This window comes from Acinonyx jubatus, chromosome X (assembly GCF_027475565.1).
Source record: "Acinonyx jubatus isolate Ajub_Pintada_27869175 chromosome X, VMU_Ajub_asm_v1.0, whole genome shotgun sequence".
In the NCBI taxonomy this organism is placed as follows: domain Eukaryota; kingdom Metazoa; phylum Chordata; class Mammalia; order Carnivora; family Felidae; genus Acinonyx; species Acinonyx jubatus.
In genome coordinates, this window is record NC_069389.1 from 77692304 (window position 1) to 77719265 (window position 26962).

Sequence of the window (26962 nt, forward strand, 5' to 3'; positions counted from 1 at the left end):
AGACAGGCAGACAAAATGAGACAGAGAAATTTATTCCAAATGAAAGAAGAGGGCAAGACCATAGCCAGATCTAAGAGAAACAGATATAAGTAACATGCCTGATAGAGAATTTAAAGCAGTGATCATAAGGATATTCATTGGACTTCAGAAAAGAGTGGAAGACATGAGTAAGACTCAACACAGAGATAAGGAATAACATAGTAGAGATAAAGAGTACAATAAATGAAAGGAAAAACATGCTTGATGGAATGAACACCAGGATGGAAAAAGTAGAGGAACAAATTAGTTACCTACAAGACAGAGTAATGGAAAGTAATCAAGCAGAACAAAAAAAGAGAAAAAAGAATTATGCAAAATGAGAATGCACTTAGAGGACTCACTGACTCCCATCAAACATAAAAAAATTCATATTATAGAAGTCCCAGAAGAAGAATGAAAAGGGCAGAAATTTTATTTGAAGAAATAATAGCTGAAAATGATCCTAATATGCAGAAGGAAACAGATATCCAGATCCAGGAGGCACAAAGAACTCTCATCAAAATCAACAAAAGCAGATTGACACCAAGACATATTATAATTAAATTTGAAAAATATATTGATAAGGAAAAAATTATAAAAGCAGCAAGACAAAAAAGTCATTAACTTATAAAGGAAAATCCATAAGGTTAGCAGGAAATTTTTCAAGAGAAATTTTGTAGGCCAGAAGTGAGGAGCATCATATGTTCAAAGGGCTGAATGGGAAAAATATACAGCCAAGAATACTTTATCCAACAAGGCTGTCATTCAGAATAGGAGAGATAAGGAGTTTCCCAGACACACTAAAACTAAAGGAGTTCATGACCACTAAACCAGCTCTGCAAGAAATATTAAGAGGGAAAATCTGAGTGGAAAGTAGAGACCAAAAGTGACAGTACACAGGTAGGAAACATGAAACTAGTAAAGATGAATAATCCTATAAAACAACTGTCAAGGAATTCACAAAAAAAAAAGGATATAAAACATAATAACATAGACCAAAAACATGGGGAAGAGAGGAGAAAAGAATGGGTTCAAACTTAAATGACCATAAACTTAATAAAGACTGCTATATATAGAAGAGTTCATACATAAACCTAATGGTAACTATATATCAAAAACCACTAATAAATATGCAATGAATAAAAAGAAATAAATCTGAATATATCACTAAAAAATCAGCAAAACATGAAAGAAAGATAGGAAAAGGTCAGAGAAAATCTTCAGAAACAACCACAAAACACGTAATAAAATAGCAATAAATATATATCTGTCAATGATTACTTTAAATGTAAATGGACTAAGTGCTCCAATCAAAAGAAAATGGAATATTACTGAGCCATCAAAAAGAATGAAATTTTGCCATTTGAAATGACATAAATGAGATAGAATTATGCTAAATGAAATAAATCAGTTAGAGAAAGACAAATACCATATGATTTTACTTATATGTGGAATTTAAGAAACAAAACAAATGAACATAGTGGGTAAGAAAAGAGAGGCAAACCAAGAAATAAATCTTAATTATGGAGAATGAACTGAGGGTTATTGGAGGGGAGGGGAGTGGGGGATGGGTTAAACAGGTGATGGGTATTAAGCAGGACACTTGTTGAGATGAGCACTGGGTGCTGTATATAAGTGATGAATCACTACATTTTACACCTGAAACAACTATTACACTGTATTTTTTTTAATTTTTATAAATGTTTATTTCTGAGAGAGAGACAGAGTGCAAGCAGGGGAGGGCAGACAGAGAGGGAGACACAGAATCTGAAGCAGGCTCCAGGCTCTGAGCTGTCAGCATAGAGCCTGATGCGGAGCTTGAACCCACAAACTGTGAGATCATGACCTGAGCTGAAGTCAGACATTCAACCAACTGAGCCACCCAGGCACCCCTACACTGTATGTTAAGTAACTGGAACTTAAGTGAAAATTTGGAGAAAGGGGGAAAAAAAGATATGTTACCATAATGGATTAAAAAAAGACACACCTATATGCTGCCTACAAGAGACTTATTTTAGACCTAAAGACACCTGCAGATTGAAGATAAATGCAGAGAAACATTTATCATGCAAATGGATGTCAAAAGAATGCTGGTGTATCAATACTTATAAAGGACAAAATAGACTTTAAAGGAAAAACTGTAAGAGACAAAGAAGGACACTATAAAACAACAAAGGGGGCAATCCAACAAGAAGATACAACAATTATAAATATTTATGCATCCAACATAAGAGCACTCAAATACATACAACAGTTAATAACAAACATAAAGGAATTGATTTATATAAGCACAATAATACTCATGGACTTTAATACCCCACTTACATCAATGGAGAGATCATCTAAACAGAACATCAATAAGGAAACAATGGATTTGAATGACACACTGAAAAACATGGATTTAACATATATATTCAGAACATTCCATCTTAAAACAGCAGAATACACATTCTTTTCAAGTACACATGGAACATTCTCCAGAATAGATCACATATTAGCCCACAAAACAAACCTCAACAAATTCAAGATCAAAATCAGACTGTGCATATTTTCTGACCACAAAACTATAAAACTACAAATCAACCACAAGAAAAAACTGTAAAGACCACAAATACATGGAAGCTAAACAACATGCTACTAAACAATGAACGGGTCAAACAGGAAATCAAAAAAGAAATAAAAAAGTACATGGAAACAAATGCAAATGAAAACACAATAGTCCAAGATATCTGGGATGCAGCAGAAGCAATTCTAAGAGGGAAGTTTATAGCAATACAGGCTTAACTCAAGAAGCCGGAAAATTTTCAAACAAACAACCTAACCTAGCACCTAAAGGAGCTAGAAAAAGAACAACAAACAAAACATAAAACCAGCAGAAGAAAAGAAATTATAATGATTAGAGTAGAAATACATTATATAGAATCTTTATTTTTTAAAATTTTTTAACATATATTTATTTTGGAGAGACAGAGACTGACAGGGAATGGGCAGGGAAGGGGCAGAGAGAGAGGGAGACACAGAATCCGAAGTAAGTTCCAGCCTCTGAGCCATCAGCACAGAGCCTGACACAAGGCTCAAACCCATGAACTGTGATATCACTACTTGAGCCGAAGTCAGACGCTTGACCAACTGAGCCACCCAAGCGCCCCATGATACAGAATCTTAAAAAAAAAACAAAAAAAAAAAACAAAACAATAGAACAGATCAGTGTAACCAGGAGCTGGATCTTTGAAAACATAAATAAAATTAATAATCCTCTAGCCACACTTATCAAGAAAAAGAGAAAGGACTCAAATAAATAAAATCACAAATGAGAAAGGAGAAATAACAACCAATACCACCAAAATATAAACAATTAGAAGAGAATATTATGAAAAAATATATGCCAACATTGGACAACCTAGAAGAAATGGATAAATTTCTAGAAACATATGAAATTCCAAAGCTGAAACAGGAGGAAATCAAAAAATTGAAAAGACTGAAAACCACCAAAGGAACTGCGGTAGTAATCAAAAAAATCCCAACAAAGTCCAGGACCAGATGGCTTCACAGGCAAAGTCTATGAAACATTTAAAGAAAAGTTAATACCTATTCTCAACCTAGTCCAAAAAAATAGAAAAGGAAGGAAAATTTTCAAATTCATTCTAGGAGGCCAGCATTATCCTGATACCAAAACCGGATAAAGCAACCACAAAGAGAACTATAGGCCAATATAACTGATGAGCATAGATGCAAAAATACTCAAAAATATACTAGCAAACCAAATTCAACAATAAATTAACAAAAATCATACACCATCATCCAGTGGGATTTATTCCTGGGAGGTAAGGATGGTTCAGTATTTGCAAATCAATCAAGGTGATACATCATATCAAGAAGGGAAAGAATAGAAACCATATGATCATTTCAATAGTTGCAGAAACAACATTTGACAAAGTACAACATCCATTCATGATAAAAACCCTCAACAAAATAGATTTAGAGGGAACATACCTCAACATAATTAAGGCCTTATATTAAAAACCCACAGCTAATATCATCCTTAATGGGAAAAAACTAAGAGCTTCTCCCCTAAGGTCAGGAGCAAGACAAGGATGTCCGCTCTCACCACTTTTATTCAACATGGTACTGGAAGTCTTAACCATAGTAATTAGACAACAAAAAGAAAGAAAAGGCATCAAATCAGTAGGGAAGTAGTAAAATTTTCACTATTTTCAGATGACATGATAATCTATAGAAAACCCAAAAGACTCCACCAAAAAACTGCTAGAACTGATACACGAATTCAGTAAAAGTCACAAGATACAAAATCAATGCACAGAAATCTGTTGCATTTCTATATACCAATAATGAAGCAGCAGAAAGATAAATTAAGGAATAAATCCCACTTACAATTACACCAAAACAATAAGACACCTAGGAATAAACCTAATAAAATAGGTGAACAATCTGTACTCTGAAAGCTATAAAAAACTGTTGAAAGAAACTGAAAAGGACACAAAGAAATGAAAAGACATTCCATGCTCGTGGGTTGAAAGGACAAACATTATTAAAATTTCTATATTACCCAAAGCATTGCACACATTTAATACAATACCTGTCAATATACCAATAGCATTTCCCACAGAACTAGAACAAACAATACTAAAATTTGTATGGAACCACAAAAGACCCAGAATAGCAAAGCAACCTTGAGAAAGAAGAACAAAGCTGGAGGCATCACAATTCTGGACCTAAGGTTTTATTATGAAGCTGTAGTAATCAAAACAGTATGATACTGGCACAAAAACAAACACATAGATTAATAGAACAGAATAGGGTCACCTGGGTGTCTCGGTCAGTTGAGCATCCGACCGGCTCAGGTCATGATCTCACAGTTCATGAGTTTGAACCCCGCACCAGGCTCTGTGCTGACAGCCCGGAGCCTGAAGCCTACTTTGGATTCTGTGTGTGTTTCTCTCGATTCCCCTCTCCTGTGCTTGCTCTCTCTCTCTCTCTCAAAATAAACATTAAAATAAATAAAACAGAATAGAAAACCCAGAATTAACCCCACAATTATATGGTCAATTAATCTTCGACAAAGCAGGAAAGAATACCCAATGGGAAAAATACAGTCTCTTCAACAAATGGTGTTTGGAAAACTGGACAGCAATGTGCAAAAAAATGAAACTAGACCACTCTATTACAGCATACACAAAAATAAATTCAAAATGGAATAAAGACCTAAATTTGAGACCTGAAACCATAAAAATCTTAGAAGATAACACAGGCAGTAACTTCTTTGACACTGGCCATAGTCCAACTTTTTCTAGATATGTCTCCTGAGGCAAGGGAAACAAAAGCAAAAATAAACTATTGGGACTACATCAAAATAAAAAGCTTCTGCACAGCAAAGGAAACAACAAAACTAAAAGGCATCCTACAGAATGGGAGAAGATATTTGCAAATTATATATCTGATAAGGGGTTAGTATCCAAAATATATGAAGAACTTACAAAACTCAACACTAAAAGAAACAAATAACCCAATTAAAAATTTGGCAGCAAACCTGAACAGACATTTCTCCAAAGAAGGCACCCAGATGGCCAATAGACACATGAAAAGATGCTCATCATCACCTATCATCAGGGAAATACAAATTAAAACTACAATGCAATCTTACCTCACACCTTCCAGAATGGCTAAAATCAAAAACACAAGAAACAACAGGTGTTAGCGAGGATGTGGAGAAAAAGGAACACTCATACACTGTTGGTTGGAATGCAAACTGGCGTAGCCACTGTGGAAAATAGTTTAGAGATGCCTCAAAAACTTAGAAATAGAACTACCTTACAAGCCAGAAATTGTACTACTGGCTATTTACTCAATGAATACAAAAACACTAATTCAAAGGGATACATGCACCCCTATACTTACAGCAGTATTATTTACAATAGCCAAGATATGGAAGCAGCCCAAGTGTCCAATGATTGATGAATATATAAAGAAGATGTGGTACATATATACAACAGAATATTATTCAGCCATAAAGAAGAATGAAGTCTTGCCACTTGCAATGATATGGATGGAGTTAGTATAATGCTAAGCAAAATAAATCAGAATAGACAAATACCATATGATTTCACTCATATGTGGAACTGAAGAAACAAAACAAATAAGCCAAGGAAAAAAATGGGAGAGAGAGAGAGTCAAAGAAAGAGACAGACTTTTAATTATAGAGAACAGGGGCACCTGAGTGGCTCAGTTAGTTGAGTGTCTGACTTCAGCTCAGGTCATGATCTCACAGTTCTTGATCTCACATGAGCTTGAGCTCCGCATTGGGCTCTGTGTTGCCAGCTCAGAGCCTGGAGCCTGCTTCGAATTCTGTCTCTCTCTCTCTCTCTCTCTCTCTCTGCCCCACCCCCACTCATGCTCTATCCCTCTCTCTCTCTCAAAAATAAACATTAAAATTTTTAAAAATAATAATAACTATAGAGAACAATGTGATGGTTACCAGAGGGGAGGTGGTGGGGAGATGAGTGATGGGGATTAAGGAGTGCACTTCTCCTGATGAGCACCAGGTGATGTATGGAATTGTTGAATTATTTTCTTGTACACCTGAAACAATATTTATAACACTGTATGTCAACTGGAATTAAAATAATAACTAAAAAAGTAAAATAAATAAAAGGACTAAATTTTCTACCTAGTGATAATAATAATAATAATAGTTCTCCAAGTTTAAAATAGTACATGTTTGCATATGAATAGTGGTTCAACTTCTGTATCTGACTGGCTTTGGTTTATCAACAGTGGGAAACCTGACTCTTAAATGCTGGAGGCATTTTTTTTTCAATGAACTAATTTTTAAATTAAATTAAAATCAAAAACCATTATTTTGGTTCACCTCCCAGATTAGAGCAACTGACAGCCTCATTAATGACTAAAAACAGCAGGTGGTGATGCCTTGGAACAGTTTGACCAGTGTAAATATCTTGGAACCTAAACCATTCCTCTTGTCCACGTATTAAAATGAGGAAGATTCTATTGTTCACATAGGTTGTAAACTCCACACAGGGTAAAAAAGGAGGGAAGAAAGCAAGTGGTCAAACATCTATTATTATCCAAGCTGAAAATAGAAAGGAGAGACTATATAAGGTTAAAGGTAAAGAAAGTGGCCTTATACAAATTGGAAAACATACCTCTGGCACTGTCTGTAAGTGTGCAAACTCATGGCTGCAAAACTGCCTAGCTGAAATCATTTAAGTCTATCAAGTTTTTCCAGGTGATAACAGCAGTGTTTGTTTACAGATATCTGTTTAAAATGGCAATGTAATAAGTTATGCTTTTATTTAAAGCAAGGTACAGTGGCAATCCTGCATGACTTGGAGTCTAGGTACTAGACCACAAATTAGAAAGAACCTAAGGCTTAGCTAACTGGGATAGGAGAAGATGAATAAGTTTTTAAGGTTCTAATTTCCACCAAATTGAAAATATTTCTGTTAGACAAAGACAAGAACCTAAAGTGTCTCATTTACCATTGAAATGGATGTTACTAAAGATTAAAAGAACTTATGATAAAATGGCATCGTCTATTACTTCAGATTTAACAGCTTGCAACTTTGTTGTCTATACTATTATAAAGAATAATGGAGAAGAACTATTATTTCCAATTACCAGGAACCCTCAAAAAACAAAATGCCTCTCATGAGGCCACCTCAAAAAGACAAAACTTTGAATGAGATCAGCCACAAAGAGTTTGTATTCAAATAAACTCCTTTGGCCACTTCTGGATTTAGTGCCTTTCAAATTACCTCTGCCACAAGAAGGACAGATTCCTTAAGAGAATCCTAAAAACTGAGAACAAACTGAGGGTTTACGGGGGGTGGGAGGGAGGGGAAGGTGGTGATGGGTATTGAGGAAGGCACCTGTTGGAATGAGCACTGGGTGTTGTGTGGAAACAAATTTGACAATAAATTTCATAATAAAAAAAAATTACCTCTGCCACATACCATCTCACAAATTCCTCCATCTACGGAGTAGATCTTAGATCTGCATATTTTTGAGTGATGTTCAGGGTTCACCATAAAACCTAAAATCCCATGATACCCTTCTGACTTTGTCATCTGCACACAAATTTCCAGCCCCAAAGGATTTGCTCCAAAACAATTCTAGATACTGGTATCTCACTGATAATCTCTTTCACCCAAGTTATGGGGAACTGCTTTGTATTCTCTCTACATGGCAGAAAAAATTGGTTAATGGGACTCCATTCTGCCCAGTGGCAAAAATATCTTCTCTGTATACCCTCCCTGAGCTGTGTGTAAATATCTAAAAAACAACTTTTCTGATGGCCCTAAGGGCCAACTCAAACATTTTCCAGTCTAGAGCTTGGTGAATTTTCCACAATTGGAAATTTATTGGGGATAAGCCATGTAGGAAAAGAAACTGAAAAGACTTGCTTGTCAAAAAAAAAAAAAAAACTGCAAGTAGATATGTCAAATGACCTTTTCTTGGCCCAAAGTAAACAGGCAATCACCCATCTAGTAAAGACTGAGACCAGCTGGATTCCGGAAGATGGCAGCATAGGAGGACGCTGGGCTCACCGCGCGTCCTGCTGATCACTTAGATTCCACCTACACCTGCCTAAATAACCCAGAAAACTGCCAGAGGATTAGCAGAACGGAGTCGCCGGAGCCAAGCGCAGACGAGAGGCCCACGGAAGAGGGTAGGAAGGGCGGCAAGGCGGTGCGCCCTCCACAGACTGGCGGGAGGGAGCCGGGGCGGAGGGGCGGCTCCCCAGCCAAGCAGAGCCCCCGAGTCTGGCTTGCAAAAGCGGAGGGGCCTGACGGACTGTGTTCCGACAGCAAGCGCGACTTAGCCTCTGGGAGGTCATAAGTTAACAGCTCTGCTCAGAAAGCGGGAAGGCTGGAGGACAAAGGGAGGGAGAGCTGCTGAGCCCCCTGACGACAGAGCTCAGTTTGGTGGGGAACAAAGGCGATCCCCAGTGCCATCTCTCCCGCCCATCCCCCAGCCAAAATCCCAAAGAGAACCAGTTCCTGCCAGGGAACTTGCTCACTCCACGCAAACACCCAAATCTGTGCTTCTGCGGAGCCAAACCTCCAGCAGCGGGTCTGACTCCCTCCCGCTGCCACGGGCCCCTCCTTAAGTGGATCACCTAAGGAGACGCGAGCTAAGCCTGCCCCTCCTGCCCCTGTGCACCTTGCCTACCCACCCCAGCCAATACGCCAGATCCCCAGCATCACAAGCCTGGCAGTGTGCAAGTAGCCCAGACGGGCCACGCCACCCCACAGTGAATCCCGCCCCTAGGAGAGGGGAACAGAAGGCACACACCAGTCTGACTGTGGCCCCAGCGGTGGGCTGGGGGCAGACATCAGGTCGGACTGCGGCCCCGCCCACCAACTCCAGTTATACACCACAGCACAGGGGAAGTGCCTTGCAGGTCCTCACCACTCCAAGGACTATCCAAAATGACCAAGTAGAAGAATTCCCATCAGAAGAATCTCCAGGAAATAACAACAGCTAATGAGCTGATCAAAAAGGATTTAAATGATATAACAGAAAGTGAATTTAGAATAATAGTCATAAAATTAATCGCTGGGCTTGAAAACAGTATAGAGGACAGCAGAGAATCTCTTGCTACAGAGATCAAGGGACTAAGGAATAGTCATGAGGAGCTGAAAAACGCTTTAAACGAAATGCAAAACAAAATGGAAACCACCACGGCTCGGATTGAAGAGGCAGAGGAGAGAATAGGTGAACTAGAAGATAAAGTTATGGAAAAAGAGGAAGCTGAGAAAAAGATAAAAAAAATCCAGGAGTAGGAGGGGAAAATTAGAGAACTAAGTGATACACTAAAAAGAAATAATATACGCATAATTGGTATCCCAGAAGAGGAAGAGAGATGGAAAGGTGCTGAAGGGGTACTTGAAGAAATAATAGCTGAGAACTTCCCTGAACTGGGGAAGGAAAAAGGCATTGAAATCCAAGAGGCACAGAGAACTCCCTTCAGATGTAACGTGAATCGATCTTCTGCACGACATATCATAGTGAAACTGGCAAAATACAAGGATAAAGAGAAAATTCTGAAAGCAGCAAGGGGTAAACGTGTCCTCACATATAAAGGGAGAACTATAAGACGCGTGACTGATCTCTCTTTTGAAACTTGGCAGGCCAGAAAGAATTGGCACAAGATTTTCAGTGTGCTAGACAGAAAAAATATGCAGCCAAGAATCCTTTATCCAGCAAGTCTGTCATTTAGAATAGAAGCAGAGATAAAGGTCTTCCCAAACAAACAAAAACTGAAGGAATTTGTCACCACTAAACCAACCCTACAAGAGATCCTAAGGGGGACGCTGTGAGACAAAGTACCAGAGACATCACTACAGGCATAAAACATACAGGCATCACAATGACTCTAAACCCGTATCTTTCTATAATAACACTGAATGTAAATGGATTAAATACACAAACCAAAAGACATAGGGTATCACAATGGATAAAAAAACAAGACCCATGTATTTGCTGTCTACAAGAGACTCATTTTAGATCTGAGGACACCTTTAGATTGAGAGTGAGGGGATGGAGAACTATTTATCATGCTACTGGAAGCCAAAAGAAAGCTGGAGTAGCCATACTTATACCAGACGAACTAGATTTTAAATTAAAGGCTGTAACAAGAGATGAAGAAGGACATTATATAATAGTTACAGGGTCTATCCATCAGGAAGAGCTAACAATTATAAATGTCTATGCACCGAATACCGGAGACCCCAAATATATAAAACAATTACTCACAAACATAAGCAACTTTATTGAGAAGAATGTGGTCATTGCAGGGGACTTGAACACCCCACTTACAGAAATGGATAGATCATCTAGACACAAGGTCAATAAAGAAACAAGGGCCCTGAATGACACATTGGATCAGATGGACTTGACAGATATATTTAGAACTCTGCATCCCAAAGCAACAGAATATACTTTCTTCTCGAGTGCACAAGGAACATTCTCCAAGATACATCATATACTGGGTCACAAAACAGCCCTTCGTAAGTTTACAAGAATTGAAATTATACCATGCATACTTTCAGACCACAATGCTATGAAGCTTGGAAATCAACCACAGAAAAAAGTCTGGAAAACCTCCAAAAGCATGGAGGTTAAAGAACACCCTACTAACGAATGAGTGGGTCAACCAGGCAATTAGAGAAGAAATTTTAAAAAATATGGAAACAAACGAAAATGAAAATACAACAATCCAAACGCTTTGGGACGCAGTGAAGGCAGTCCTGAGAGGAAATACATTGCAATCCAGGCCTATCTCAAGAAACAAGAAAAATCCCAAATACAAAATCTAACAGCACACCTAAAGGAAATAGAAGCAGAACAGCAAAGGCAGCCTAAACCCAGCAGAAGAAGAGAAATAATAAAGATCAGAGCAGAAATAAACAATATAGAATCTAAAAAAACTGTAGAACAGATCAACGAAACCAAGAGTTGGTTTTTTGAAAAAATAAACAAAATTGACAAACCTCTAGCCAGGCTTCTCAGAAAGAAAAGGGAGATGACCCAAATAGATAAAATCATGAATGAAAACGGAATTATGACAACCAATCCCTCAGAGATACAAACAATTATCAGGGAATACTATGAAAAATTATACGCCAACAAATTGGACAACCTGGAAGAAATGGACAAATTCCTGAACACCCACACTCTTCCAAAACTCAATCAGGAGGAAATAGAAAGCTTGAACAGACCCATAACCAGCGAAGAAATTGAATCGGTTATCAAAAATCTCCCAACAAATAAGAGTCCAGGACCAGATGGCTTCCCAGGGGAGTTCTACCAGACGTTTAAAGCAGAGATAATACCTATCCTTCTCAAGCTATTCCAAGAAATAGAAGGGGAAGGAAAACTTACAGACTCATTCTAGGAAGCCAGGATTACTTTGATTCCTAAACCAGACAGAGACCCAGTAAAAAAAGAGAACTACAGGCCAATATCCTTGATGAATATGGATGCAAAAATTCTCAATAAGATACTAGCAAATCAAATTCAACGGTATATAAAAAGAATGATTCACCATGATCAAGTGGGATTCATTCCTGGGATGCAGGGCTGGTTCAACATTCGCAAATCAATCAACGTCATACATCACATTAACAAAAAAAAAAAAAAAAAGAGAAGAACCATATGATCCTGTCAATCGATGCAGAAAAGGCCTTTGACAAAATCCAGCACCCTTCCTTAATAAAAACGCTTGAGAAAGTCGGGATAGAAGGAACATACTTAAACATCATCAAAGCCATTTATGAAAAGCCCACAGCTAACATCATCCTCAACGGGGAAAAACTGAGAGCTTTTTCCCTGAGATCAGGAACACGACAGGGATGCCCACTCTCACCGCTGTTGTTTAACATAGTGCTGGAAGTTCTAGCATCAGCAATCAGACAACAAAAGGAAATCAAAGGCATCAAAATTGGCAAAGATGAAGTCAAGCTTTCGCTTTTTGCAGATGACATGATATTATGCATGGAAAATCCGATAGACTCCACCAAAAGTCTGCTAGAACTGATACATGAATTCAGCAAAGTTGCAGGATACAAAATCAATGTACAGAAATCAGTTGCATTCTTATACACTAACAATGAAGCAACAGAAAGACAAATAAAGAAACTGATCCCATTCACAATTGCACCAAGAAGCATAAAATACCTAGGAATAAATCTAACCAAAGATGTAAAGGATCTGTATGCTGAAAACTATAGAAAGCTTATGAAGGTAATTGAAGAAGATATAAAGAAATGGAAAGACATTCCCTGCTCATGGATTGGAAGAATAAATATTGTCAAAATGTCAACACTACCCAAAGCTATCTACACATTCAATGCAATCTCAATCAAAATTGCACCAGCATTCTTCTCGAAACTAGAACAAGCAATCCTAAAATTCATATGGAACCACAAAAGGCCCCGAATATCCAAAGCAATTTTGAAGAAGACCAAAGCAGGAGGCATCACAATCCCAGACTTTAGCCTCTACTACAAAGCTGTCATCATCAAGACAGCATGGTATTGGCACAAAAACAGACACATAGACCAATGGAATAGAATAGAAACCCCAGAACTAGACCCACAAACGTATGGCCAACTCATCTTTGACAGAGCAGGAAAGAACATCCAATGGAAAAAAGACAGTCTCTTTAACAAATGGTGCTGGGAGAACTGGACAGCAACATGCAGAAGGTTGAAACTAGACCACTTTCTCACACCATTCACAAAAACAAACTCAAAGTGGATAAAGGACCTGAATGTGAGACAGGAAACCATCAAAACCTTAGAGGAGAAAGCAGGAAAAGACCTCTCTGACCTCAGCCGTAGCAATCTCTTACTCGACACATCCCCAAAGGCAAGGGAATTAAAAGCAAAAGTGAATTACTGGGACCTTATGAAGATAAAAAGCTTCTGCACAGCAAAGGAAACCACCAACAAAACTAAAAGGCAACCAACGGAATGGGAAAAGATATTTGCAAATGACATATCGGACAAAGGGCTAGTATCCAAAATCTATAAAGAGCTCACCAAACTCCACACCCGAAAAACAAATAACCCAGTGAAGAAATGGGCAGAAAACATGAATAGACACTTCTCTAAAGAAGACATCCGGATGGCCAACAGGCACATGAAAAGATGTTCAACGTCGCTCCTTATCAGGGAAATACAAATCAAAACCACACTCAGGTATCACCTCACGCCAGTCAGAGTGGCCAAAATGAACAAATCAGGAGACTATTGATGCTGGAGAGGATGTGGAGTAACGGGAACCCTCTTGCACTGTTGGTGGGAATGCAAATTGGTGCAGCCGCTCTGGAAAGCAGTGTGGAGGTTCCTCAGAAAATTAAAAATAGACCTACCCTATGACCCAGCAATAGCACTGCTAGGAATTTATCCAAGGGATACAGGAGTACTGATGCATAGGGGCACTTGTACCCCAATGTTCATAGCAGCACTCTCAACAATAGCCAAATTATGGAAAGAGCCTAAATGTCCATCAACTGATGAATGGATAAAGAAATTGTGGTTTATATACACAATGGAATACTACGTGGCAATGAGAAAAAATGAAATATGGCCTTTTGTAGCAACGTGGATGGAACTGGAGAGTGTGATGCTAAGTGAAATAAGCCATACAGAGAAAGACAGATACCATATGGTTTCACTCTTATGTGGATCCTGAGAAACTTAACAGGAACCCATGGGGGAGGGGAAGGAAAAAAAAAAGAGGTTAGAGTGGGAGAGAGCCAAAGCATAAGAGACTGTTAAAAACTGAGAACAAACTGAGGGTTGATGGGGGGTGGGAGGGAAGAGAGGGTGGGTGATGGGTATTGAGGAGGGCACCTTTTGGGATGAGCACTGGGTGTTGTATGGAAACCAATTTGACAATAAATTTCATATATTAAAAAAAAAAAAAGACTAAGACCAAAAATACCTGAGACTAAGACATAAAACTCTGGATGATCAAAAGCATCTATGATAAGAGAGGAAACACATCTCACAAGTATTTTTCCCAAAAAGTAAAGAAATAACATATGATTTTAGTATTCTTGAAATTGCTTTTTAAATTATGACTTGACTTGATTCTCAATATTTATTTCATAATAAAGGGGTTAAGGAAAAATGAACAGAAAAAAATCTTCATAAATATTTAAATGACAAGTTTAGATTTATGTTTTCCCATCCTGATGCAGTTTATGATTCTTAGCCATCTTATGACAGGACAGAAATGATGTTAAATAGATAGGAAGACCCAAAGAAAATAATGGTTTTGACAGTTCAATGGACTTTTTTGAGTATGCGAAGCAACCCATATGATCTAGTCTGATAAAACAACTTGATTTGTTTCTCATCTCTTACCCTATTAGCAGTATGCCTACCTATCATGGCCTATGTAACTATTGTCTTATCATAAAGCAATTGGAGAAGATATTTGCAAATTAAATATCTGATTAAGGGTTAGTATCCAAACTACATAAAGAACTTAATAAACTCAACACCCAAAAAACAAACAACCCAGTTAAGAAATGGGTAGAAGACATGAATAGACATTTTCCCAAAGAAGACATTCAGATGGCCAACAGACACATGAAAAGATGCTCAACATCACTCATCATCAGGGAAATATAAATCAAAACTGCAATGAGACATCACCTCACACCTGTCAGAATGGCTAAAATTAACAACTCGGGAAACAACAGATGTTCCTGAGGATATGGAGAAAGGGGAACCCTCTTACACTCTTGGTGGGAATGCAAACTGGTGCAGCCACTCTGGAAAACAGTATGGAGGTTCCTCAAAAAGCTAAAAATAGAACTACCCTATGACCTAGCAATTGCACTACTAGGTATTTACCGAAAGGATATAAAAATACAGATTTGAAGGAGCACATGCAACCCAATGTTTATAGCAGCATTATCAACAATAGCCAAACTATATAAAGAGCCCAAATGTCCATCGACTGATGAATAGATAAAGAATGTATGGTATTTGGACACCTGAGTGGCTCAGTCAGTTAAGCGTCCAACTTTGGCTCAGGTCATGGTCTCACAGTTAGTGAGTTCCAGCCCCACATAGGGCTCTCTGCTGTCAGTGCAGAGCCTGCTTGGGATCCTATGTCTCCCTCCCTCTTTGTCCCTTCCCTGCTTGCTATCTCTTTCTCTCTCTCTCTCTGTCTCTCTCTCTCTCTCAACCCCTCTCTCAAAAATAAGGAAACATTTAAAAACAGAATATGTGCTGTATACACACACACACACACACACACACACACACACACAGGAATATTATTCAGCCATCAAAAAGAATGAATTTGCAACGATGAGGATGGAGCTACAGTGTATTATGCTAAGCAAAATAAGTCAGGAAAAGAAAGACAAATACCATAGTATTTCACTCATATGTGGCATTTAAGAAACAAAACAGATGAACGTATGAGAAGGGAGAAAAGAGAGAGAGGGAGAAGCAAACCATAAGAGACTCTTAACTATAGAGAACAAACTGAGGGTTGATGGAGGAATGTGGGTGGAGGTGGGCCAAATAGATGATGGGTATTATGGAGGGCACTTATTGTGATGAGCACTGGGTGTTATATGTAAGTGATGAATCACTAAATTCTACACTGGAAACCAATTTTATCATATATGTTAACTAGCTAGAATTTAAATAAAAACTTGAAAAAAAAAACAAAGCAATTAGAAAACATTCACCTGGCAAGTCACCCAAATAGAGCATATTTTTATCTAGCATACTATACCAGGGCCTGGCTTCCAGTATTCTTCCAAAGGGATCCCATTGTCCTTTGAAATGTATTTTGCTTTGTAGCTCAAGTATTCTTAATTTATTCACTGATCCTACTTGGTCTATTCCATACTGGACTATTTGTGCTTTTGGGCCATGAACTCTTAGAGAATGAAATTCTTAATTGTTCAGTGTGCTTCCTTTATATAATTTCCATCCTTCAATGCTTTCCAAGTACTTAGAAATATAGAAATCCTTAGCGTTAACCAGTCAAGAAAGCCCCTGGCATTTATTCTCTTGATGAATAATGAATCTCTCTCCACAGGTAATTATTAATAATAATAAATTTTAAAGTAGACATTGAATATGAGACAACTAAAAGTTCCAAGAGGATCAGGAAAAAAAAATTATTGAAAAAGAGGGGGCATAGTGTTTCTATTTCAAAGCAGATAAAGAGAACTGGCCTAAAAGAAATCTCTGACCAAAAGTCCCATGCCAAAATAATGCTAACAAACAACGGCTAACAGCATGAATGTTTCCATTAGTTAGGGACAACTTTTTATTCCAGTGACTGTCTTGCCAATAAAATGTAAATAATGCTTTGAAAGGAGTCCAATTATCTGGTGCAGCAATGTAGTTGAAATAACAAAAGCAATCACCTGTCCTTCGATTCCCACCTGCCTAGGCAGTGCTAGACTGAAAATGTATAAAAATTGCTGGACATCAGAGGAAAAGGGAGACTGAGCATTGAATACCACTGAGTGCCTCTAAACCAACAAGGTTGGGGGCCTGGGTGGCTCAGTCGGTTGAGCATCCAACTTGGGCTCAGGTCATGATCTCACAGTTTGTGAGTTTGAGCCCTGCATTGGGCTCTGTGCTGCCGGTTCAGAGCCTGGAGCCTGCTTCTGATTCTGTGTCTCCCTCTCTCTCTGCCTCTCTCCCACTAGCACTCTGTCTCTCAAAAATAAATAAACATTAAATAAAATTTAAACCAGCAAGTAACTGGGCATGTCAGACATTAGACCTACCATCTTATAATGACATTAGCTACAAGTGAGCAAGAAGTTCAGCCTCAGAGCAGATATATTTAAAAAGAAAATGTTTACCGTTGTGACATTGTGCAAGTTAGGACACCAAATAAGAGTCTTTCATGATATTCTTATTAAAAATAAGACCTCGATTGCAATAATCTCCTTTTATTGGTTCTTCTTCTTTGTTGACACAATAGTAATAAGGTTTTTAATGGTACCTGGCTCTATTCATATGATGATTTCTAAAATCAGGAAGTTACTCATCATTGAGCTGACATTGGTCACTTCAGTAAACCCCAGATCACCAAAGCTAAAAAGATGAGAACTTTCACAGTTAATAACAGCAGTAATTGACACATTCGATTCCCAGAGCCAGGCACACAGTGGGCACTGAAAAATACTGTTGAATGCATGGATAAATGATAAATAGCTATGCATGCATTGTTCCTACCTGGAATTAGACTACTGTATACCTGGGACAAGATGAAAACAGCTGAAAGTCACATATACAGATTCACTATGTGTGTGTGTGTGTGTGTGTGTGTATACATTCACTATATATGTATATATGTATGTATATATACATTCACTATATATGTATGTATATATATTCCATTTTTCAAGTTATTAAACATTTCACCTGGTATATATATGCATGAGGCTGAAGACATTTTTAAAAGATTCTATATGAGGAAAACTGGGGGAGAAATAATCACATGAATTGCAAAACAGTATATCTAGCCTCAAAGATGCTAATTCAGGTCCAGGGGGATCTATTCAACCTCTTTGTTGAAGTAAATATAAAACTTTCTAACAGTAAATGCTATTCTGATAAAATGTAATTTTCAATTACTCTATGAACATCTGGTCCATGCTACCATTTCTGGAGCCCAGAAGCACAATACTTTGCAATGTCACAAAATATTCTCCATTGATAACTCCTTATTTTACCAAGAGATTAATTGAAATGAGTGTTTGGAAATCTAGTGAGGTGAAAGATGAGTCAGGGGGATAGGTAAGAGGATAAGGAAGGGATATTCACTCACTAAATCATAATTTCATTAGAAGAACTAAAGGAAATAAAATTACAAATTGCTGGTAGAGTGTTGGAAGTATAAACATCTTAATACACCTGTGATTGAAACTAGAATATGCATAGTATGAAGCCTACAGAATATTTTCATGGCTAATTTATAATAGCAGTTGCATTGGGCACAGATTAAGTTCTTCAAATCCATGTTTTACACAACAAATATATTAAATGATACTCAGGTGATGAGCTACCAAATAAACAAGTTTAGTAAAATTCAGAAGGATTTACACTTTCAGAAATAAAGCAATCATTATATTGCATTTGGATGCATTTGGATATAAAAGCAGATAGATGTTATTGCAAGTTGCTGTACATTGCTTCCATTCGGTATCAATTAGCAGGGGAGGGAAATTCAGTGTTGTAGTGAACTCTAAGTGCACATTAGAGCAATTAGAGTCATCCTTTCAGTTGGTGAATTTATAATCAGTAATTAAAATCATAAAGTAAGAGAGATTGAGTATGATTTGAAACAAATTAGTTGAGCTTGGGACTAGTATGTATAGTTCTAGGACATGATTCCCATAAACCTCAATTTCATATCAGGACTACATATTTAAGTAAGCATAATGGTATATCCAAGTCATCACAAACAGCCATGCAAAGAAGCATGGAAAAGACAGAATCCTAGTAACCCCAGCACTACTCAATCCAGAAATAACTTTGAGAGGAAGAGATTCAAACCCAGTGATAGCCCTAATTGTGCAACAAACCCATGAACCTTTAGCACCTCTGACCTCTCTTCTGGTCAATTACTCTTCTTAGAGACTCTCTGCAGCAATTTTCCATAAGGCAAAATTCTTGGCCCTGCCAGAAGTTAATTTTACCAAATAACTCAAATTCAGAAAGAAAAGGCATTGGTTAAAATATTTGAGTGTGACCCCCAAGCTCAGCACCAAATCACCTCAAGAACTAAATCAGGTAGTAAAATCTCTGAGTGACAACACTTAATTGTTCTCAAGGCACTTAGAGAGCTATAGAGAGATAGCATTCCAAAAAGTGCTATATGTGAGTAGAAAGTACAGGATAAAGAAGTCTCCATCACTTTCTTTTCTGGTAATCCATGACACTGAGAGCTGCATTACTGGGGACAAGCTGAGACATATTAATTCAAGGGCACTCAGATGATAAATGAATTTGTAATTCAGTCACCTGGCAACAAGGAAATTCAGCTCAGCCAGTTCATCAACAAACTGACCTGGTCTTAGGCATGTTGAGAGTGCTACCAGGCTTGATAATAATCCAGAAAGTAGTAATTCCTATCATTTCTTCTTATCCCCACCCTGACCCAGCTCATGGATGTATCAGGTTGGGGCAATCAAAATATAATCCAAACGCAAGTGGCTAAACTCTGGGCTTTGCCCTTTGGGTGCAAAAGTCTTCCATAAATTCTTTCCTTGGTTGAATATAGTGATTCTGGGTTCCCATCCCTAGGAATGGCCTCAAAGATGGGTTGCTGAAAATTAAGGGATTTGGGCCTTTCTTCTTAAAATCATGAAGCACCTTTGACATTCACACTGAGCATTCTTTTGCTATAGCAGTTAAAAGAACAAAACCCAAAGAGGCTTTTGGCAGTGTGAAGAAGCACATGGCCCAGATGTCTGGAAATATGGGGAACAAATACAATTTTTACCTTTTCCTCAAATTCTGGCAAGACAATAGCTCACTGAACAACCCATTCCTTCTCAAGGAAAAAGTTAACAGACGCATAAAATTATCTTTATTTTAGGGGCACCTGGGTGGCTCAGTAGGTTAAGCATTCGAGTCTTGATTTCAGCTCAGGTCATGATCTCACAGTTTGTGGGTTCAAGCCCCGCTTGGGGCTCTCTTGAATCGCTTGGGATTCTCTGCCTCTCTCTGGGCTTCTTCCCCACTCATGCTGCCTCTCTCTCTCAAAATAAATAAATAAACTTAAAAATTTATCTTTATTTTAAAAATCCTGAAAGTCCCCATAAATCATGTGTCCATATATACGCAAAGAAAGATGCTCACTAAATTCTACTCCTGAAACCAATATTGCATTGTATCTTAACTAATTTTAAATAATAAAAAAATTAAAGAAAGATGCTGTACTAATATAAAAATTAGAAAGCACAGAAAACTACAATCATGAAATCCAAGGTAAGCCAAAACAAAGGTATAAGGTACACTCTATTGGGTATATTTGGCCCAACTTTTGAGTGGTTCTAACAGGACCAGAAGAAATATTATTAGGATTAGAGTTAGTTGGACAAGGTTATTATAACCCTTATTCTCCAGAGACATCTACTCAAACCTTAAGAATAGTTCAGCTTTGGATTTCAGAGCACATGGGTTTGAGATGCTTATCACAGTATTAATGAACCAAAGAGATCTGGGAATATTTTTTTTTCCCTCAAGGAATCTTTGAGGCTTTCAGTATAGGTCAGAGTTTAAAGAAAATTTCATTTTCCCTCATGACCTTTCTAAATCAGTAGTCCTCAGAAGTGACAATAACATATTGCCCTGGAATTAATATACCTAAAACTATTCTAGTTAGAATAGTCACAAGATCAGGCATGCATGGTAAATTTGCTCAGTGATTGTCTTTCTTTTTTTTTTTTTTTAACTTTTTTAACCTTTATTTTTGAGACAGAGAGAGACAGAGCATGAACGGGGAGGGTCAGAGAGAGGGAGACACAGAATCTGAAAGAGGCCCCAGGCTCTGAGCTGTCAGCACAGAGCTTGACGCATGGCTCGAACTCACTGACTGCGAGATCACGACCTGAGCCGAAGTCGGACGCTTAACCGACCGAGCCACACAGGCGCCCCAGTGATTATCTTTCAACTACTGTGCCTCAGGATAAAATGAGAAACATGTGAATCCAGGATTGAGATAAAAAATGCTATAAAATGTTAATTGTTGAAATTGTTGCTGTTGCTTGAGGTAGCAATAACTGAGGTGACACAATTTATGTGGCTAGCCTAGAGTTGATTTTAGATATAACAATGAAGTATTATTATGGAAAGCTCAGAAGTACTGAGATATCACAAGTTAGAACCTGAGATGTAAGCAAGACTGGAATTCCCTCTGTACCTAAAGTGTAATGACTCAACCAAATTGAAAAAAAACAAACTCTAGCCACTGCTGGAATGATGGTAAAAAATTAAGATATATACATGCAAATTGAATATTGAGGGAAAAAAATGCCTGAAGGTATTGCCAAAATGGAATAGCAGAAAGTGTCTGTGTGCACACGCATGAGTGTGTAATCATCTTATATGTAGAAGAGTCTTGGAATAATGTCACACATTTGCTTTAGAATACTCTCATTATTATACAATTTGCACACCATATATATACAATACATCCCATTTGTAAGAAACACTCCCTCAGAAAAACTAAAATAGTCCACTGATACTGCTTTTCTAGAAAAATGAGACAAAAAAATTAAAACAGATGTTGTTCTGGCCAGGGATAAACTGAAAATTAATTATGGCTATTTCCTGTTCTGCATTCACTTCATCTTTAAAAAGCATCCAACTAAAAGCCTTTGTGACATAAATGAAAAAGCACTTTTTTGAGACACAAGACTAGTAACTGATACATACCAGTCTGTATGCTGTAACACACTACTAATCCTCTGAGATTTAAACAGTCTCTGTTTCAGTTATATAAATGTTTAATTTTTTCATCTTTAATCTTAGTAAGGTTGCCCAGAAACTATATTATTTCTGTGGATGTCACCACTCACCAATTAGGGAAGACACCAATGCACAATCAGTAGTGAGCTCTATATATTATAGACTTTGACACTTGAGTCTGCTGGGGAGGGGATGGATTAGACAATTTAATAGACTCTACAGTGACTAACTTTTTTTTCTATGAAAAACATTTTATTTTGTGAATTGTGCAATTTTTTTTCCTTTGGATTCATTTATAAGACCAAAACAAAAGCATTTAATGATGTTTACAGTGAAATGAAATAGCTGAAGACCAGCACATAATCACCATATTTTGTTTCCTCATCTTTAAGTCTTTTAGCAGTGGGGCTTCCAGCTGAGCTTGTGTCTAGCTTTTCCCAAGACACAGCCAAGCATTCTGAAGCTTCACTGAGCCTCAACACCAAGATGAATTCATAGTTCTTAATTGAAAAAGACAGGCTGTTTGCCTAGCATGTTTGCATCAGTATAACATTTAAAATGACATTTGTGCCCAAGCCCATCTGAACATTCTGCCTTAGCTGAACTCTGCTAATGTTTTTATACCCCGGTTTCTGCCTAGTACAGTTTTAAATAGCTCCTCTTGCTAAACCATGTGTGACTGAATTCACGAAAATAGACTCTTCTTCATACATGAGAATACCATTCCTGACATTTGCTTTGAGGTGTTTCTCATATGCACAGAATGCTACTTTGAGTCAGCCATACTTTCTTACCCTGGTCTGTCCTATGATCAATGACATATATTTGTGTGGTAGCTAGAGGGATTGGGCATTGCAGCCCCACAGGCAAAATGGGAAATTTGGTACTTTCTATCCTCGGTAAAGGGTATGCAATCTGTAGTCAGAGAACAGAGTCTCTCTCTGGGTAAATTTAACCAGCCTGATATGGAAATAAAACCCACCACTTTGGTCTCATTAGTGCTATGTTCTGTGAGACTCAACTGATCAATTAAAGTTCATGTACTAAAGCAAAAAGAGGCATTTTTCCCGGTGAGAAGGCATCTGCTCACTTTCTATGTGCTCAGTGCATTTATTATTGAAGAGAATGTATACAATATGTACATGTAGTCAGCTATGAGGGTGAAGTAGACTGGTTAGGTGTTAGGACACCTCAAAACTATATAGATGATACTCCGGCATGAGCACAGTGTACACATTGACAACACACTCATTACAGTAAAGTAGAACAATGTACCTACAAACATGCTGGGTTCTTTGGGATCTGTGGCTGCAAATTACATCCAACCAACCCTTACCATGGTCAAGCATCTGAGATCCCATGGACGTCACACTGGTGTTCAGCACATCATTGACAGCAGTATCACAGTATAGGCTCCGCTGGACATCATGTTCACTGTCAGTCTGGTCGCTCTCTTCATGACCACTATCCTTCAGACTGTTGCCCTCTAAGTCCTTGAAGGTGGAGCTGCTGGGTTGAAGAAAGAATGATAATTTACAACTGTGATAAATCTGTTTTGTAAAATCTTTCAGAGGCAAGATGATATCAGCTCTGTGGTGAGGCCAACAGTGACTGGATTGTTCAAAAGAGTAGAAAGAGGAATTTTCTGTTTAAAGATAATTTCTGTTTAATACTGCAGAGAGGTTCCCACTATTGGAGGCTGATGCAGCTAATACTTTCATTCACTTATCTTCAATGTATTACTACCACAGGCAAGGTGGAAGAAGGTACAAATCTGAAACCACCACTTGCAAAGAATATCACCATTTCAAAAGATTTTCTCTCTTCTTATAGAATCAAAGTAAAATAATAACCTATGTTTACTAAGCGATTACTATACATAAGGCACTATTCTAAATGCTTGACGTGAATTAACTTTTTTAATCATTACAACTATATGAGAGAAAGGTACCATTAATATTCCCATTTACAGATGAAAGATCAGAAGCACGTGGAAGTTAAGTAACTGGCATACAACTGATGAAAATTTAGTAAGACCAAACCCAGGACAGGCAGTCTAGCTCCAGAGCCTGGACCCTTAACCACTATGTATGCTGCTTCTCCAAAGATGTCTACTAATCAACTGTAAAATGAAAGTGGCAGAAATTGAGCTAGTGCAATTAAAATAGAAATCAGGATCAGAGAACTCAGGTGAGTTTTAACAGAGAAAGTCAGAGAGACAAATTCAAACACAAAGAGGAGAAGCAGGGGCTGAGAAGAGAAGAGCCTTGGTGCATGCACAGTAAGATGAAAGAGAACCAGAGAGTGAGCTCTAATAATATTGTGGGTGTAGTTATGGTAAGAATATGAAAACTTACAGCTGAAGAGTTTATGGGCCAATTTTTCTTGTATTTGTTAAATCAATCCACCATACAATGCACTAAACATACTATCCATACTATCCAACATAGAGAATAATACATAATGTATATCCATAGAGACCTCCACCTGCAATTTCTAATATTTTTTAAGTTCTGACAGAATCTGAAGATGTGCAACACCATGCGCCATAAATTATGCATCTGAAATACCTAGTAAATGGTGAATCCATTCCCCAGTCAATGAGGAAGTAGCAAAGGCATACTCAAGGAAATGTGTTGTTGTCTCGACAAGGGAGAGTGTCATGCTTTTGAATTAGGACAAGTCCCAACAGACCTATTGTACCTCTGAAAAGGGAGGTGGTGTACCATCTCTGTGGAGGTGATAGTGCAAACTTGTTTGCTGTGCTCAACCTTGAACATTCACCAGCCTGACTCTCTGAGGCTTTGATAAGAACATTCAGTGCATATTATGAAGAGCTATGCAATGGACACAATAGATACATTGTCATTCTCTACATTGGTCAAAAGGAATCACAGCAGATTTTTAACATATGACCAACCTAGATATAGAATGCTTGCTGCCCTGAATATGAAAGGGTAAAGATCAAAAGGCCAATAACTGGAAAGCCATAATTATAAGAAAATGAAGAGCAGGAGAGAGTAAAGAATTGACCTCTTTGCTAATTATTTTCAGAAAGGATCACTGAGCATCACCTGTATTAAAACTAAAATCATTAAATAGGCCAACTCACTTAGCTCCTCCAAATTATGTCATGCAGCTATGCAGCCCTGTGGACCTGCCAGCATGTAGTTCTATTAAAAAACCAATCATCTTATATTTCCTTTATGGTCAAGAAGACCAACTGGAAACACAGGCTTTACAACGTGTAGCCATTTCTAGCTTTATGGCACAGATGTTGGGGCTTCCTGTAAATACTAATCCCACAGCCTAAACAGGTTCAAACTTTATCTTTTATAAAAAAAAAAAATTGGTCCTGCCCACATGGACTCCTGCATCTCAGAAGAAAGGAAATGACCTGTCTGAATCATATGTTCTTATAACAAATATTAATTTTTTGACCTGCATCTCTGGTATCTGGAGCACAGGAAAATTTCCTTAATTCACAACAAAAAATTGCTACTTTAAGCCAGAAACTTCAATCCTGAATTGAGTGCATTTAAGCAGTTGCCAAAACATGCTTAGGACATACATTGAAGAGGAATATGAGGACAATGCAATTAACCACCCCTTAGACCAAGGTTTTTCAACCTTGGTACTATTGATATTTTGTTGTCTATGGCTGTCCAGCGCATTGTAGGATGTTTAGCAGCATCCCTGTCTTCTACCCATTAGATGCTAGTAGTGCCTCTCCCAAAATTTACAACAAAAATGGTCTCCATACATTGCTAAATCACCCTCAGTTGACAAACACTGTTTACACTCTTTAAAACGCTATTCCTGTGGCATGTTAGATTGCCAGACTGTAGAGGAAAGAGCACTGTCATTAGAACAATCTGTACTCTGCCACTTTATCTATGGGACCCTGGGCCTGATATCTAATGTCTTTGAGCCTCAATTTCTTTGTCTGCAAAAGGCATTTGCTAAAAGCTTCATCACAAGGCCATTTTCAAGACTCAATGAGATACTGTACATGAAATACCAGGTACACACAAATGCTCAATAAATGGTTAATGTTTATATGATCATTACTACATATGATGTCTTCATTGAGTTATAATTAAATATTATGTCTGTGGTCTTTTTATAGGAGTGATACAGGAAATATATATTTAGGAGAAAGCTTGGGGAAGATGGCAGAGTAGGAGGATGCTCGTCCTGCTGGCTCATCCTGCTGGCTTACCTTATCCTGCTGATCACCTAGATTCCACCCACATCTGCCTAAATAACCCAGAAAACCACCAGAAGACTAACACAATGGACTCTCCAGAGCCAAGTGTAGAAAAGAAGCCCACAGAAGAGGGTAGGAAGGGCAGAGAGGTGGTGTGTGCTACATGAACTGGCCGGAGGGAGCTAGGGCAGTGGAGGGGCAGCCCATCAGGCAAGGCAGAGCTCCCAAAGTCTGGCTTGCAAAAGCGGAGGGGCCGGACTCCATGAGTTTTGACAGCCAGCTGGATTTAACATCTGGAATGTTAAGAGTCAATAGTTCTGCTCTCAGAGAGCAGGGAGGATGAGAGGATGCCTGAAGGGAGAGTTGTTGAGCCCTGGAAGACAGAGATCAGCACAGCAGGGGAACAAAGGCACTGGCAAGCGCCATTTCCCTCTCCCATCCCCCAGCCCAATTTCCAAAGGGAAACCGTTCCTGTCACCTAACTTGCTTGCACCATGCAAACTCCCAAGCTGTGCTTCTGTGGATCCATCCCTCCAATGGGCATGCCTCCCTCCCAGTGCTGCAGGGCCCATCCTGCAGAGGACCACCATGGCAATGCGAGCTAAGCCTGCCCTTCCTGCCCCTGTGCACCTTGCGGATCCACCCCGGTTAATACGCCCTTAGATCAAAATGAACAAGCACCACAAGCCTGGCAGTGTGCAAGTAGCCCAGACAG

The 26962-nt window shown here is 38.3% G+C and overlaps 1 protein-coding gene across 4 annotated transcripts in view; it reads right to left on the bottom strand.

Moving 5' to 3' along the window:
• Positions 1-26962, bottom strand: part of PCDH19 (protocadherin 19) — a 152749-nt gene that overhangs the window by 37614 nt on the left and 88173 nt on the right. For 2 of the 4 annotated variants that reach the window (XM_053201441.1, XM_053201443.1), the window contains one exon: positions 23374-23546. In XM_053201441.1, coding sequence (XP_053057416.1) covers positions 23374-23546 — 173 coding nt within the window. Of the gene's footprint in view, positions 1-5057; positions 6616-23373; positions 23547-26962 lie in introns of those variants that run through there. The other 2 variants (XM_053201442.1, XM_053201440.1) reach the window with 2 other exon arrangements.